Source organism: Mauremys mutica, chromosome 2 (genome assembly GCF_020497125.1).
Source record: "Mauremys mutica isolate MM-2020 ecotype Southern chromosome 2, ASM2049712v1, whole genome shotgun sequence".
Classification (NCBI taxonomy): Eukaryota; Metazoa; Chordata; order Testudines; family Geoemydidae; genus Mauremys; species Mauremys mutica.
The window spans coordinates 215,073,530-215,090,681 of NC_059073.1; the positions used below are offsets into that span (position 1 = coordinate 215,073,530).

The window sequence follows — 17,152 nt, forward strand, 5'->3', positions numbered from 1 at the left end:
ATCTGAGTACCAGTATGAGAGGGTTTGTAAAAAATAGACTTTTGAATTAAAAAAAGCAATAATGTGTAAACCTGCTACTGAAAGAATCTTAATATCTACAGTCCAATTAGCAACAAGAGAACTTTTCTCCATTTTCTTGGCCCAGACTTTAGGTATCCTCTGTTTAAATGTCTGGCTGCCTCTGTGGTAAAAGGCATGCTCTTTCAATTAGATTTTGCACTGAAACCCATCCTTAGAATTTATGTTGATTGAACTGTGAACTGCAACAGTGTAATATAATTCAAGAATGCTGATTTCCAATTTAGCTGTTTGCTGGAGGACTGTGAAGAAGCCTTACTGAAAAATCCGGAAGGAAAGCCCCGGCTGATTTACCGCAGAATAGAAGATGGTAAAGTCAGTTCAGACCCTGTGCAGCAGTTAACTGAGCAAGTTTGTTATGTGAACAAAGCAAAGGTACCACATGTAGAAGGTTGTTATGTTTCAGAGATTTGTTGTCCTCTTATTTTGTAGCATAAAACTTGTAACTTCAGATATTACAAGAAATTGCGTAATGCATCCTTTGTTATGATATCTTTTGTGAACAGGTGTATGGTGTTGAATTTTATGAAATTGTAGATTTAAAAAATTGAGCACTGTGCACTGTGTACAGAAACTTGAACAAAGTTTTATTCTCAGCTGCACAGAGGGGTGCAACTGAACAGAATTTGGCCCTAAATTTCTTACAGAATCCTTATGGAAAAAATCCTATAAGATTTAATAGAAAAGAACTGTTCTATATTATTTTAGATAATCCTCTGGGGAAAAAACAACCCTGCTATAGAATTCTTTAGAATGATTTAAAAAAAAAGTATATACAAGGGACATCCTGTTTAAATTCTATACTATACTGTAATTCCCATAGAATACTATTAAATTGTTATATGCTAAATCCCTATTACATTTTACAGGACTTTCCAATTAGAGAAATAGTCTAACCACATCATTAATGATACATTTTCCTGTAGTGTTTTTTTGTATATCCTCAAAACAAAGGAACTCTGATTCAAAGTCCCCTCCTCCTCCTGCCTGTGGGTTGACTACTCAAATAAGGAAAAGGACAACAAACAAATAATCCCCTAAAGCATACAAGACATTCCAGGCTCTGCTTGAGTACACTCTCCTGGCAGCCATCTTCCCTTAGAAGCTGACCTCTTCTTACAGGCACCTTCATTACCAATGAATCGCAGCTGCCTTAGTAAATCATTCTCCAGATGTCCTCTCTTAGCTTCCATGAGCTAAGAGGGGAACCCTCCTGGGTCCTAGCTCATTGTGAAGCCTTCCTATCCACTGCCAAGGTATCTTTGGTGAGGTGGAAGCATCTCAATTTTAAATGAAATTGTGTCTTACGGTGCCAGAGGGTAAGCCTCCAAAGTATTTTTCATTTTGAAAGGTGGCGAATGTTGTTCTGGAAAGAATATAAGCTTTGGATATATTTTATATCTACATGCCTCAGTAACTGCATCTGTGTTTAATAGTCAATCCCAGAGTTGCTTCATACTTTGTCATTAACTTTTTCAGCTCATTGATCACATGGGAGGAGTGGAAGAAGGAGCGTATGAAACTTATAATTGTGTGGAAAAGATCATTAAACAGGTAGAGTACATGATGCATGTATTCCACATGAGAGGCTACTTTGCGCATTCCTGATTACAATTCGAATGATAGCCTCTGGAGCAGTGCCATCCAGGGCTTTACAAAATTGCCATATTGCCAGTATTCTGCAAGCACTGTAGTAAATCCACAGTCTATTTAATAATCTATTTATATTCACTACAAATGAGTGATGTTTTGTCAAAATTCAAAGGCCTCCATATGTTTCAGCATTGTTAATACCTGGAAGTAAGCAAAGCCACAACCGAATAAAATAGTTTAAGAACTATGCTACTGTAGGCAACCTCCATCATGGGAAAACTGAAAGCACCTTCTTGAGATCTCAGTATAAAGTGTCACTAGGACTCATTTGGTCACATTCTCTGCTGGCGTAAATGGGCACAGATCCATTGACATTAATAGAATTCACTCATCTACCCCAGTGTTGTTACCTGAAGCGGGAATGGATATAGTGCATAAAAACTGTCTTGTCCAGTGTGTGTCAGTATGGTATGCAGCCCATACTATATGGAATACATTTCATGCCATAAATGTTAGTCCAAAATGACATGCAAGTGGTGCCCACTGCCTAGTTGAAAGAATCTGGGGCAATGATAGCATATACTTTTAAGGAGTAAGTTACAATATTTCCATGTGGTTTGTTTCTTACACAGGATATATTTGGCTGTGAAAGCACAGAAGTAGAAGGCAAAGATTTGGGTAATAAAGAGGAATCCACTGCACCCGAGGAGGAAGTTTTTGGAGATGTACTGTGGGATGCACATGATGAACAAGAACAGATGGAAGCTTTCCAGCAGGCTTCTAACTCAACATGTGAACTAGGATTTGAGAAAGTAAGCAGATAGAAATGTCTGTTGATTAAGGGAAATAACTGTGTCTCTGTTTCATGTGCAGCAGTAATGCTGTTATATGGAAAGACCTATGTTTGAGAAGAACCTTGGGGCTTTCACACCTTAGGCTAGAGGAGACCATATATGTTAGACAGATGACATATTTTGTTTCTGGAACAATGCCAGTTATGTCTGTCTTAAAGTGTCCTTAATGAAGAAATGGTCCTTGTTTCTCCATTGGAGGAAATGTTGCCGTGATAGCATGCCGTCTAGAAATAAGGGGTTCTCTTAGAAGGTGGGTAACACACCATACTCTGAAGCCTAAATGAAAGGCCTCAAACAGCTCTTTGAAGCAAATGAAAGCCCTGTCTCAATACAGAGAATTAGGTCTGTTGGAATTGGATAATGAAAAGACTATCGTATAGTCCCACAATCTTAATGTATCTGAGCCTGTGTGAGAGAAAGACATAGTAACATTAAAAATAAAGGAGTACTGAAATGCTCAGTACTTCCTGGGCTGCCTCACCTGTAAGCCCTTGTAAAATTAGGAGTGTCAAAAACAGATACACCTAGAAAGGATTGATTTAAATATCTAGAGCAGGAGTCGGCAGCCTTTCAGAAGTGGTGTACCGAGTCTTCATTTATTCACTCTGATTTAAGGTTTTGCGTGCCAGTCATACATTTTAACGTTTTTAAGTCTCTTTTGTGGAAGCCAGTAAATAATTAACAAGGTTTGAAGAGATCTTAATGAATGTTAGTTAGCAAGAGTCAGGCCATACTGTGACCCTTATGACGTGAGATTTGTAGAAGCAAGATAATGTAAGACAGAGTGAACTGTGTGAAAGTATTACGACCTTGCAATGTGCAGTCTTGCTTTTTCTAGTAAGATAGCAGAAAAGCTTATGTATAAACAAAATGTAGTTGTTGCTTTTTACTGTCTGTATTATTGCTAGAAATTGTCTGAAACAACGGTATAAAGGCTTGATGTAATTGTTTACCAGTTGAGAGACATAAGTCTATAATATATAACTAATCTATTGTTGTAAGTAAAGTAAATAAGGTTTTTAAAATGTTTAGGAAGTTTCATTTAAAATTAAATTAAAATGCAGAGCCCCCCGGATCAGCCAGGACCTGGGCAGTGAGAGTGCCACTGAAAATCAGCTCGCATGCCACCTTTGGCACGCGTACCATAGGTTACCTACCCCTGATCTAGAGGAATCTGTGAAAAGCGCCTCTGGTGGGGAGTTATGTTGCTGTTTGAATAGGTCGGTGTGCTTTCATGCTGTGCTGTGCTTCCTAGAGGAACTGGCTGACAATGTATGTTTGCGCCTCTTGGAGATGCAGCACGCACAAGCACAGCTCCGACAAAGCAGGGCAAAGGTGGCTATAAGCCATCATTTTGTCCCTGGGATTTGGGGCTGATTGGGAATCAAAATGGCCCATGCTGTAATTTAGGAAGTTGAGGGGACTGCTCTAAATTACAGCAGTCCTCCCTGGACTGTCTTTGAACTGCCCTTCAACCTGGAGCTTCTCAAAATGGCTGTTGTACCATGCACTATGATCAGACTCCCTGTTCCAGGACTCGCGAGCGGTCGAGTGTAAGCCCTGGTCTATCCACAATTTTTGTATTGATTGAACTATTTCAGTTAAGGGTATGAATTATCTACTGAAGTAGTTAAATCAATGTAACTCCTAGTTATAGCAGCATAAAGGTGCCTTATACCAGTGTAGCTGTTCCTCCACCCTTTACACGAATAAGCTATACCATTCACCTATAAATGCGTTCACACTAGGGGGTTGCACCACTTTAACAACATACGGGAATAGTTAAAGTAGTATAATTTCTTTGTTAGTTACAATCTAAGTGAGCTGACAGCTGTGTGAGAGAAAGACATAGTAACATTAAAAATAAAGGAGTACTGAAATGCTCAATACTTCCTGGGCTGCCTCACCTGTAAGCCCTTGTAAAACTAGGAGTGTCAAAACCAGATACACCTAAAAAGGATTGAATTAATGCAGTACCTGTACCGAGGGAACCCGTGCTCAGGGACTTTTATGGCTCCTCTACACTGCCACAGCAGCACTCAGGGGCTAGGCCGTAACGGGAGAGAATCTCTTCCATGAGGTTTTGGAATGCAAAAATGTAATGATAGGGATCAAATGTGAGAAGTTAGTCCTGGAAAACTGTCCATCTCCCACTGACAGATGTTGTCAAACCTGACACCGTCTGCTGTGCTGCCTCCAATAGAGATGAAAGTTGGAACAGAGACAAGTTTGAATGCCGTTTTTCCAGTAAATTTGATTAATTTTCTTTAGAAATGGAAATTAAAAAGTTAACACAGTTAAAAGTTAACATTCCTTTCCTTAGAATTGTAAGGAATGTGCTCTGCTATTCTTCATTCATAGTATTCTGTACTTCTGGCTCTATAAGAATTTGTAGCTTCTAAAAATAGCCAGTTCCATATGATCAAGTGACATGGAACATTAGAGCACTATCCTTTTGTCCTTGGCTATCTATCTTAGTTTTTTATGTGCCCCCGCCCCCTTCAACATAGTGTCTGAGTGCCTGTATTTATCCTCACAAAGCGAGTTTGGAAAATACTCTATGATGGGAGCAGGGATGAGAAAATCTACAGGAAGATAATGGCAGTGCCATTATCCTCATTTTAGTGATGGGTAACTGAGGCACAGAGAGGCTAAGTGACTTGCCCAGGGTCACACAGAAGTCTGTGATGCAGCAGGGAATTAAACCTAATGCACTAACCACCGTTCTCGGAGGTCTACATTCAAATTTGCCTTGTCACACATCAAAATGAATTTTTGTCTCACTCTAGTCCATAATGAACATTTGCTTACCTTATAAAACCACAACATAATAATTTAGTCCAGTTGGTAATACATTCTCATGAGACACAAGTCTGGAACACCACTGGGGTCTGGCACTCCAAGATTGCAGTACATTAGCAGAGGTGCAGGGGGAATTGCATGCCTTCTTGTACTAGGTCTTACTGTACCAGTGCCACTAGTCAGTCACATTTATTAGTACTGCAAATTCATCCCAAACTAATTTTTAAAAATTATTTTCTACTTTAAAACGTTTTATGGAAGAGGTATTAAATAGTAGTTTTTAGTGATTCTAGCACTTTCCATTCTTTCTTCTCCATTAAAAAAGCAACAACAAAACCACTTTGTTTCTGTATCCATATATTTTGTTTTACTCTTAGTCCCTTTGACTTCAATGGAACTAAACATTCTTAAAGTTAAGTGTGCGCTTAAATATTTGGAGGATGCATTAATCAGTATATTAATTAATTCGTATATGTATTTCTTTAATACTGGAGCCATTGTAACTTAAATTGTTGTGTTTGCAGTATTATGAACGTCTAAATGATCTAGTGGCAGCACCAGCACCCATCCCACCTCTTCTTGTGTCTGGAGGACCAGGCTCTGGCAAATCTCTTCTCCTGTCAAAATGGTATTTTTAAAAATGGTTAATCTTTTTTTAAATTACACTTCAAACAAGAACAGCACAACACTGGATTGGTAGCAGGAGAAACCAGCATTAGAAAAATACTGAAGTTCCAAAAGCACCCTGTAAAGTCTAGCTCTGTTTTTAGTAATACGTGAATAGTTGTTCCCCTCTAGGCACCAGTTACAACCCACAGGGGACGGTGCCATGGAGAACCCCAAACCTCAACTCCTTCACAGGGGTCTGTACACTGTTCTGAGAATGAGGGTGGTGGTGGCTCCAAGGGAAAGTGTCACCTCTGCTAAGTCACCCCGCCGAGGGTAAATGGGAGGGAGGATCCAAATCCAGAAACCTGTTGCAGAAATGCATCTTGCAGTCTCTCATGATCTACAATAGAACCTACTGCCATAAAATAAACTGACAGTATTCAGATTAGTAACACTTGAATGCAGATGCCATCAGGGAATTCATTACTGTCTCCTCCCCCAAGGATCTCCTCTTTTTGATGTTTTATCTTTGTAATCTGTGAATGTAGCGAGTATCTGAAAATCCCTCTAGTCCAATGGAGATCAAAAGTGAAAATTCTGATGTAAAATATTTAATTATGGATGATTAATTGTCTGACTTATTTTATTATGTATATGCTGCACATGCCAAGCTAAAATGTATAATTACATTTGACAAATCTACAATAATATTTATTGGAAATAAGAATATATTTGCAAAAATGTGGGCTATTGGGAATGTGTGTGTGGTTTTTTTTTGCCCCGTTAGGATTCAACTGCAACAGAAGCATTCACCAAACACACTAATTCTCTATCACTTTGTTGGGAGACCCATGTCTGCCAGTTCAGAATCTGCACTAATAATTAAACGGCTTACTTTAAAGGTACTCTAGTTATTGTTTAGCACATATAGCATTATTCATTTTGTGTGTGTGTGTGTGAGTGTGTGTGTGAGAGAGAGAGAGAATCTATTTAAAGTTCTTATGGCCCTTCTGTACCAAATCAGGGTGATACAGATGATGATTGCCCCCATTTTGTTGAGTTGATCATATATCAGAAATAAATTAAAATATCCTCTCTGAGGCTTTTCATAATACATTGTCATCAATTTTGATTCAGATGAAAAATATTGATGGTTTATAAAGAAAGCCACATAAGCTTCTTTTACTATTTCCTGCCATGTAGCCAAGAAAAGAAGCAGATGGCATCTGTTTTGTCTATGCATTGAGAAACCTGTAGCTGCATTTGCCAGTTAGCACCACACTGTAGTTGGACTATTGTTCTTCTGTGTTAATTTGTTTTAGAAGTACATGTCTGATATGTGTGGAATAAATGAGGGGCCTGATTCTGCCAGGATCTGAGCTCTCTTTATCTTCAAAAGAAATCACTCAGGGCTGCACAGGACTGAGCCCTTCAGAAAGATTAAATCAGCTCTTCCCTGTGTTGTTAAAAGCCTACACATTTTTATTTATACCTTTTCCACACTTCTTATTCCTCAGATGGTCCCATGGGATTTTTAACCTCACGTTGTCTATCTAAAATTAAATATATAAGAACTTCAAAAAACATTCTCCTTTTTTAAAAATGTCTTGCTCCTTATATGCAGTGAAGGGAAAACAACTTTGTATGGACTTGTTTGAAATCAGCTCCCCAGGAGTGAATGATTTTATCTTCTGTCCACCTGTTTCTTTCTGTCCAACTCCCCTAAGCATTTCTTAAGATGCAATATTTTTATGCATGTTTTTAATTTTGCAGCTCATGCAGCATTCTTGGTTAGTGTCACCTTTAACATTGGATCCAGCTAAGCTCTTGGAAGAATTTCCTCGTTGGCTGGAAAAACTTTCTGCTCGTCACCAAGGCAGCATTATCATAATTATTGACTCTATAGACCAAATACAGGTACATTTCCAACCTAGTTAGCCTTTACAAGTGCAAAATAAACTTGGAGTGATGTATCAGGTTAGTAGTGACAGTGAGACAGTAAAACAATAAGTTTACTATGAGAGAGAAAATAAGTAGAAAATTATTTTGCAGTTTTACTAGATTAATTAAATTGTCATTTGATTTATCTATAAAACTTTGTATTTCTGGAATTTGCCAGAGCACGTTGCCTTTTGATCTGTCTCATTGCATTATCTGCTGGGGGTGGATCCAAAATTATGAACTGATTTGTGGGTCAGGTCACGTATCCAATCTGTAGGTGGTGAGAGTCTACATGACACCATGCTAACTACTTTACTTAAGTTGTCACCATGCTGGTGCACAGAAAAAGGGGAGTTTGGCTCTATATAAGAAATGTGGTCCTGAACAATTTTAAGAGAACGGAGGCAAGGAAGATTGTTTTCACTGGGCTGAACAGTTAATGAGATGATAGTGATTTGTGGCATTTGTTTTTAATGAATTTTGAATTAATGCTCTGAAACTTGTTTTTAAGCAAGCTGAAAAACATATGAAATGGCTGATAGATCCCCTGCCAGTGAATGTAAGGGTGATTGTATCTGTGAACGTGGAAACATGTCCTCAGGCATGGAGGTATGTTGTTCTTTGGGGAGGTTTCAAAGTAGCCTGGATTTGAATATACTTATTATATATATGTTGCAGAATAAAATCTGAATCTGATTTTTTACCCACTGAAGTCGGTGGGAATTTTGGATTTGGATTTTCCCCACTGAACATATTATAATGCATATTAAACGTAGGCATGTGCACTTGCAGACTTCCAGTACTTTGATGTAATCATCTGTCTTAGGGCAAGGTTAAAATACAAATGTGACTTTGTATTATTAAAATCCTTTAACAGCAGAAGAGTGTAGTTTCAGATTTCTGCATTGGTATCTTCTTTTTTCCCCCCTTCAAGTAGTTAGATCTCTTTTCTTTCACATACTATTTTGCTGGATTTTAGTGTCATTTTGTTCTCTCCCACTAAAAGGTTGTGGCCAACTCTTCATCTTGAGCCATTGAATTCTAAAGATGTGAAACGTCTCATTAGTGCAGAATGTAGCTGTGCAGATGTTAAATTGACCAAAGAACAGGTATGTCTGTTGTAATTCTGTTGAAAGTATTTCACTCTAGAGTCTAGTACAAATTTTTATAAAGATGTGGAAGAGTAAAATGAGCTGACAAAAGCTTATTTTTGTTAATGTTTCAATAGCCAGGAAAATGTGTTTTATTTAGTTAACTTATAGCCATTTTACACAGGATTTGGTGTAAATATTTGTATCCAGAGGCTGATAGCACCAAATTCAGATGGAATCATAGGCGCCGACTCTGTGGGTGGTCTGGGGCTTGAGCACCCACGGAAAAAAATTGGTGGGTGCTCAGCACTCACCGGCAGTTCCCCGCCCTGCCCCCTCGCTCCAGCTTACCTCCGCAAGCGCGCTGCCACATCCTGCTTCTCCCTCCTCCCTCCCAGCGCTTGTGCTGCAAAACAGCTGATTCGCGGGGCAGGGAGGGAGTGGGGAGGAGGGGGAACGTGGCGCGCTGTGGGAAGAGGCGGGGCCGGGGCAGGGATTTGGGGAAGGGATCCAATAGGGGCAGGGAGTGGGCAGAGTTAGGGCAGGGACTTTGGGGATGGGGTTGGGATGGGAGCGGGGCCAGAGGCGGGGAAAGGGTGGAGTTGGGGCGGGGCCAGGAGCAGGGAAAGGGGCCGGGGAGCGCAGGCACCCACCGGTGCCAGAGAAAGTTGGCGCCTATGGATGGAATAGTATAAATTACTAGTAAAGGAACTATACTTTTACCCATCTTTCTGCAGACGTCCTCCTGTTTTAGTAATAATATGTATTTGCAGTAAAAATGCTTGGACATATACAAGGAAGCCATTTTGAATCCTATCCATGGAGCCTGATACTAACAAGGTGCAGATCATCTCTTGAGATGATCTAGCCCTATTTGATCCTTAACTTGAAAGGAAGCCTTCACTTACATATATCCCACATGATGGAAAAACACACAACGTTTTTTACACTAGTCATGATGTGCTTTTTTAACATCCACAATCTGTGTTTTAGTGTCAAATCCTTAACTCTTCAGAGTGCTTAATATTACATTGGCTTATAATGTTTCTTTAAACACTTGTCTTAGGAGAAGAAACTTGAGAAACACTGTCGTTCTGCCACAACTTGCAATGCTTTGTATGTCACTCTTTTGGGCAAAATGATTGCTTGGTAAGTTGAGATGGCCTGACATTATTGTGCGAGTCTGTGGATTTTAAAAATACAAATTGCTTTATCAGCATATCAGAAAATGTTCAATTGAAAAAGAATTATTCTTTGTTGAGATGAAACTGCTTTAGCAGAAAAAAATAGAAAGTTATTTTCCCCATTTTTCTATAAAAAGGAAAAGAAAGCAGCACTTTACAGAATTAATGGTCTGTCCCATTTTGATGCTAATATTTAGGTACCCACTGAATCTGAATATAGTATATTATCCTCTCCCTATTCTGAATCCAGGAACCAAATCCAGGTCTCTCTCCATCCTTTTGCTTCACTCTTCTTTTTGTAGCTGTCAGTCCCTTTATTCCCTTTTTAAATATTAATTGGGAAGTATTCCTTTTATATTGAGAGGTGCTTTGTCTGTGGGCTGATGTGCCTGATGCTTTGCATCCTAGACTGTGTCTACACTGCGCTGCAGTGTGGACTATGTGGGTGTAAACTCCAGTGTGCACCATGAGAATGCTGCTGCTAGTATGAACTAAAAGGTAGCTAGTGTGTATTAATGTATTCCTCTTCAAACAGGTTTATGTTAATGTGAACTAAGTACCTTTTAGTTTGCGCTAGCAGTGTCCACACGGGACAGTTACAGTGGAACACTTCACACCCACATAGTCCAAACTTCGGGGCCATATAGATGAGTCCATAAGATTTTAAGAACTGGGGAGCACCACTATGATCCTCTGGTCTGACCTCCTGCGTAATACAGGACATAAGATTTCACCTGCAGGTGGAGAGGATTCATCCTCCCTACTGTGTCAAAGAACATAACTGAGCACAGCAACTTGTGGCTGATCCAGCACATATCTTTTTAAAAGACCATCAGTCTCACTTTAGAGACTCCAGGGGAGGACGCTTGTGATTGGTGGCTCACAATTGCTGCTTGTTCTTTATTATTTAAATATTATATTTTTAGTTGCTTAGTTGCTGCTGGAGACACACTTTATAAAATAGTATCAGAGGGGTAGCCATGTTAGTCTGGATTTGTAAAAGCAGCAAAGAGTTCTGTGGCACCTTATAGACTAACAGACGTATTGGAGCATGAGCTTTCATGGGTGAATACCCACTTCGTCGGATGTACCTCCTGAAGCCAGTAAGAGTTGAGGGCACATAGCACTTCACAAGATAAAGATCTTTAATAGCTTAAATGCACTTTGTGGTTGTCAAATTTAACATATTAAAAAAGCTAATCTTGTCTATTCGCTCAGTGCTGGAAGTGCAGGAAATATTGATGAAATCCTTCAACAGTGTTTCCAGTGTCAAGATACAGTATCACTGTATGGACTTATTCTGAGATCAGTTCAGGAGTCCATGCTGAACGATAAAGACAAACACCTTATGAGAGAGGTAAGCCAACAATGCAATGGAAACTTTTGGAAGAAACATGTTCCCTTTCCTCTGGATGAGTTTCTGTGAATTAAATAAAAACAAAGTATTTGACGACTTTTCAGTTGTGTGAAATTGGCCTTTTTTAAAGTGCCAAATATATATAGCGCTAGATTGGACAGTGTCCTGTTCTGCACATAACATATATAATCAAGCTATGCTCACTTAAACCAAGTAACCACAAATATTTAGTTCTGTGGTCAATTCCTTTCAGTCAAGAAAAGGTCTAATACAAAATTTCCCTGTGTTGGATTAAACACTTCTTGAGTTAGGAAATAATCATCTGTAACTTTTAGAAATTCTGAGGACATTTTAGAACTGAGCCCTCCACCATATGTCACTCAAATTGAAGTCCCCATAATAACAGCTTTTTTCCCTCTATACTTTATAGATAGGTGCTTAAGGAGCCAGTCATCCTGTTCTCTACTATGATTTGGTGGTCTATAGCAGGCACTTAAGTAGTGCTCCATCTTGTTGCCCTTCTGTTAAGATATTGATCCACAAACATTCAAGAGCCAGTATCTAATGTTTGGGTTATTCTAAGAAGAAAAAAAAGTTAATAGCCAAATCCATCTCATTGAAGTTACATGAGGGACAAATTTGTCTCAGAAAGTGACAGCTGTAATACTTATAATTGTATTTGCAGGCAATTTTGGTGCATGTAGTTCTTATGAGATTAAGATATTTATATTGTACTGAATAGCGTCTCGAACAACTGCAATATCTGAAGTTCCCTTATTGCTTCAACAAAACACCTTTTGAAGGATAAAATATGTATTTAATTTGCTGTAGTAAAATGGAAATTGACAAATTTGCATAACAGTCTTATATGGGGACCCCAAAGATGAATACTTTACCCTTTCTATAATGTTTCCAATCTAAATAGTCCCTATTTTTTAAACCAGTTACTATATTAAAAACTACATAAATATTTCTAGAATGCTTGGGTAACAATGTTCACTAGAGACATGGTTTTGTATATTTTTGGAAAGATTTCTGAAGTCACTGTCTTATTAGCCATGTTGGCCCAATATTGCCTTTATTTACTCCAGTATAAATCATTCAGTCATTCCACTGAAGCCAATAAGATTGATTCCAGATTGACACCAGTGTAACCGAGCAGAATTTTGCCTGAATTGTACATCCATAACTTCATCTTTAGGTGGAATTAATTTGTGAAGCCTGTTTTCCACCCCACCCCCAGTAACTGTCCTATGTACTTTGTGTACTACATGTATCAAGGAAGCCTATATTATGTTTTAAAACCTGGCATTCAGTATTTATCTTGGGATTCAATATACCTGAGTTACTCATTGAGCAGTTGTTAAACTTATGAAAGCATTAATGTTTTGGCTACACAGGTTCTCTGTCTCATCAGTGTTAGCCACAATGGAGTGAGTGAATCAGAGCTGATGGAACTTTATCCCGAACTATCCTGTGCCACGTTAGCCTCTCTAGTTCACAGTCTGCACAAGATGTGTATGCTGACATATGGCTGTGGTTTGCTAAAGTTTCAGCACCTCCAGGTAAGATTCCATACATTTAGACATATGCAAATAATACTCCACTAAATTAGAAATATTTCGCCAAACTCTGCTCTTAAATACATTGGTGTAACTCCAAGAGTAACTTTGAATCCACTTATGTTTCTCTAGATTTACAACAAGGTAAATCAAAGCAGTATGGCCTGCTGTCTTCCCTTAGACACACAAGCATACTATATAAGTCTGTTTAATTTTTTTATGTAATTGTCATTGACTTAGTCTACAAAGTGTTTGTTGTTTTTTTGTGCCTGCGTTATTCTTAACTATTTGAATGATTGCAAAGCCATACTACGTGTTTGTATTTTTTCCCTCCTCGGAATAAAAAATTCATTGCTCCAAGGTCCAGGACCAGTCCTTTATTAAGCCCTGGACCAGTGCTAAAGAGCACTGCTGGTCTAAAAGGTGTGACCATTTTTAAGGTTTAGAGAACCAACAAGACTAGAAATAAATGATGTACGCCATGGAAAGCGGGAGATTCCCAAGTTGCCAGTTATGCATTAATTTCTAGCTCTGGTGGTTAACTAGATAGCCTTTAAACTACATAATTTTGTTTATTTGCTTGTCTTCTCTCCCACTCTTTCTCTCTTCAGTTCTGATCTGATGTCAGTGTCTGCTATCTTGAGAATTCTTACCAGGATGATCAATGTTGTTCTCCATCAGCATTCAAAAGTTGCTTTCTCATTGATTGCTAACTCTAGCGGTCCGAGAAAATATTGTCTACTAAAAATCAAGCCAGAATTGAAGGGGAAAGGAGGAGGATAATTTTTAAGCAAGTGATAAATCTAGGAGCTTTAGCCTAATTTAGTACTTTGTTTATAGTATAGTTGAATGCCAACAATGTATAACTTTATTAGTTTCACAAAAAGTAAATATACATTATCAGTTGTACCTCCATTATCTTCCCCTTTCCCAGCAAAGCCTGGGAGGCTATTTGAGAACGATGATGTTAGTGGCAACCAAAAGAGTTACAGTTTCCAAGGTCAAGGGGAACATGAAAGACCCAATGAAATTGTTACTGAGAAAAATAAATATCAGGCTTCCTCCTTTCCCCACTCCCTCTCCCACAATATGATATATTTCCTCTTCTTAAATCCCTTGGGCCTTTGTAGCTTCTCTTAACTCATTTTTAAAAAATTGATTTGCTTTCAAGTTGAAGATCCCTTTAGCAAAAAAAAAGAAAGATTTAAAATTCCTCAGCACAAGATCCTTGTTTCCCTTTTGTGTCTTGTAGGGAGCCCCATGCATTGTTAGTATGTAACAGACATATATTGATTACTATAACTCTCTTTTTCAGGCTTGGGAAACGGTGAGACTAGAATACATGGAAGAAGGTCAAAATATTATTTCTACTTATAGAGGAAAACTAATAGACTACTTCACCGTGCAGCTAAGGTATTTCAGAACTCCTCAGAACACAAGAAATGTTATAGTCTTTATAGCCATACTAATCTGCCAGGGAGAGGGGGGACACAGAGGAAACACAGGTACTATAGGCCTGAGAACACAGGAGCAATCTATGCTGGAGGAAACAATACCTTCCTCAGCTCTCATGGACCATCTGGGCACAGAGCCTAGAAATTCAGGCTATGCACAGGGTACAGGGTTTGCCCTTTTGTAAAACTTTTGTTTGCATGAAAACATGTCAGTAAACGAGGGTGTGCTGACCAGTCTAAGGATAACTTGGGGACATTTTGTTTTTGTATTACCTTGGGTTTCATGAGTTTTGTAGATCTGTTAATAATCTGTAATCTGTAAAGAGTCAAAGACAGACTTTGGATCTTTGATTCAAGCTTTAGTTAATAGTTTCATATTATAGACCTCCTTTTCACAAAAAGGGGGTGGGAAATTGCATACACAAGTCAGGTAATTGGTGATCTAAGAGGCTAACTGGTTGTTTGTCCATGTAGTTGTATGACTTACTATTTTCCAAATCAAGCCCTATAATTTTAAATGTTAGGAATGGAAAAGGATTTTATTTTGGTTGCTTTTCTTCCATTAGTCAAGGCAGAGTGACTTGGAGAAGTGCAGATGAACTTCCTTGGCTTTTCCAACAACAAGGCAACAAGCAGAAGCTACACAAGTGTCTCCTGAACCTCTTTGTATCTCAGAATCTTTACAAAAGGTAATAGAGTAGCCAGGGCCTTCGTTTGTATAAACATACTGAAATGGTTTAGTGTTAAGTTAAAGGCATGAAATAAAGTGTCTTTAATGTTTTGTTTAAAAAATAAATAATAGAAATGATAAAATGTACAAATATGGAAGAAATTTACTAGGCCAGTATGTAACCCTATGGCAGAGATTGAAAGCTGGCTGAAGGGTGCTAACTGAAAGGGTGGTGAGAAATAGCAAAGCATAAAGTTATATGGCAATATCTAGTGAGGTACCACTTATGGGATACTCTGCCTGGCTGGCTGGTTGCAAAGCACCCAAGGCATGGGAACCAGTGCTGTTCCATTGCAGCCGATCCCTTTTGTGCACCTAGGTATATCCTGGTGTAGCGTGAACCCTGCTTGTGGGTGCTCTGAACATGGTAGTGTGTAGGTGCACCAGGGGGCGGGGCAGTGAATCCACTGTCATGCTGAGACCCTCTGTCCTTCCACTGCTTCACAGTTGGAAGACCAGTAAGGTGCTGCATAGGTCATTCTGACTGTTGAACTACAATAGCCTTCACAGAGCTGCTTTGCAGCATGAGGGAAAATTCCTGACATGCATATTCCCCATTCCTTGCACCCTGTCATCCAGCCTGGTAGCTGGTTCTGAGCATGGAGATTTGGTGTTCTGTATTTTACTTCTTACTTTTCATGTTAAAACAGGGGGCATTTTGCAGAATTACTGAGTTACTGGCAGCTTGTCGGAAAAGATAAGAGTTCAATGGCAGCAGAGTATTTTGACTCTCTAAAGCAATATGAGAAAAGCTGTGAGGGAGAGGAAAGTATGATCCGTCTGGCTGATCTTTATGAAACTCTGGGACGATTCTTAAAAGATCTAGGCCTTCTCAGCCAGGTAAGTGCATCTAGGAACCAAAGGGAATACCCTGTAACAGCAAGCAAGCAAGGAATTTAAGCAGAGCATAGTATGTGCTTGGTAAGATGTTTTGTGTTGCAGTGTTTTTTGTACATTATCTTACCGGCTCTAGTCACATTCTCAACTCCTTTATTACAGGCAGTTGCTCCTCTGCAGCGTTCTCTGGAAATTCGGGAGACTGCACTGGATCCAGATCATCCCAGGGTAGCACAGTCCCTCCATCAGTTAGCAGGAGTATATGTGCAGTGGAAGAAGTTTGGAAATGCTGAGCAGTTATATAAGCAGGCTCTGGAAATCTCTGAAAATGCTTATGGGGCTGAACATCCCAGGGTTGCTCGTGAACTGGATGCACTTGCAACATTATACCAGAAACAGAACAAGTAAGATTAATAGTAGTGGTGATTTCCTGGATTTGTCATAACATGCAAGTCTTTTGAGGTTGTTACATTGTCTATTTGTTTCTACAATTACACATTTTAATAGATTTAACTTCCTTTTGATGCATGTGCAGAACTGCTATTAATATTAATGAGAACTATGTGTTTCTTTCAAGAGGAGGAATCTAGAAAAAGATTTGGGGTCTAGAAAAAGATTAGTAAACATTTGTGCATTATTCAAATATATAGTTATAACAAAGTAATCTTTTTTAAAAATGCCCTTGTATTGATACAATTGTCACCCTCGCAAAATGGTTGTGAATACTTAAGCCCAAACACAGGAGGTAGGTGGTATTATTATTATTTATTTATTAAGAACAGCAGCATCTACTCACCTGTCTTTACCTTGTGACTGATGATAACAGGGAAAAATATCTTAAGGAGATTTTTCTTTTCCATCAAAAACAAATTACTAGCCCCAGGCAAATGTGTAGGTAGAATTTACAAGTCCGGTTGCAGATTTCTATGGGTTTTCCAAAGGATAAATGTATCCAAATCCTACTTGTTTTATTTTAACACCATGTCTATGGAGTAGGGAAGTTTTACATATGAGCAAAATGATTTACCCTTAATTTACCCTTTAATGCACATGTATTAAG

At 38.8% G+C, this 17,152-nt stretch overlaps 1 protein-coding gene across 1 annotated transcript in view; it reads left to right on the forward strand.

The window, feature by feature from the left end:
* NPHP3 (nephrocystin 3) overlaps nucleotides 1-17,152 on the forward strand; it is a 40,550-nt gene that overhangs the window by 10,859 nt on the left and 12,539 nt on the right. The window contains exons 7-21 of the mRNA XM_045004410.1: nucleotides 306-453; nucleotides 1,558-1,632; nucleotides 2,304-2,483; nucleotides 5,852-5,955; nucleotides 6,724-6,838; nucleotides 7,710-7,853; nucleotides 8,389-8,486; nucleotides 8,884-8,986; nucleotides 10,035-10,117; nucleotides 11,371-11,509; nucleotides 12,910-13,074; nucleotides 14,387-14,484; nucleotides 15,092-15,214; nucleotides 15,906-16,095; nucleotides 16,255-16,496. Coding sequence (XP_044860345.1) covers nucleotides 306-453; nucleotides 1,558-1,632; nucleotides 2,304-2,483; nucleotides 5,852-5,955; nucleotides 6,724-6,838; nucleotides 7,710-7,853; nucleotides 8,389-8,486; nucleotides 8,884-8,986; nucleotides 10,035-10,117; nucleotides 11,371-11,509; nucleotides 12,910-13,074; nucleotides 14,387-14,484; nucleotides 15,092-15,214; nucleotides 15,906-16,095; nucleotides 16,255-16,496 — 2,007 coding nt within the window. The remainder of the gene's footprint in view (nucleotides 1-305; nucleotides 454-1,557; nucleotides 1,633-2,303; nucleotides 2,484-5,851; nucleotides 5,956-6,723; nucleotides 6,839-7,709; nucleotides 7,854-8,388; nucleotides 8,487-8,883; nucleotides 8,987-10,034; nucleotides 10,118-11,370; nucleotides 11,510-12,909; nucleotides 13,075-14,386; nucleotides 14,485-15,091; nucleotides 15,215-15,905; nucleotides 16,096-16,254; nucleotides 16,497-17,152) is intronic.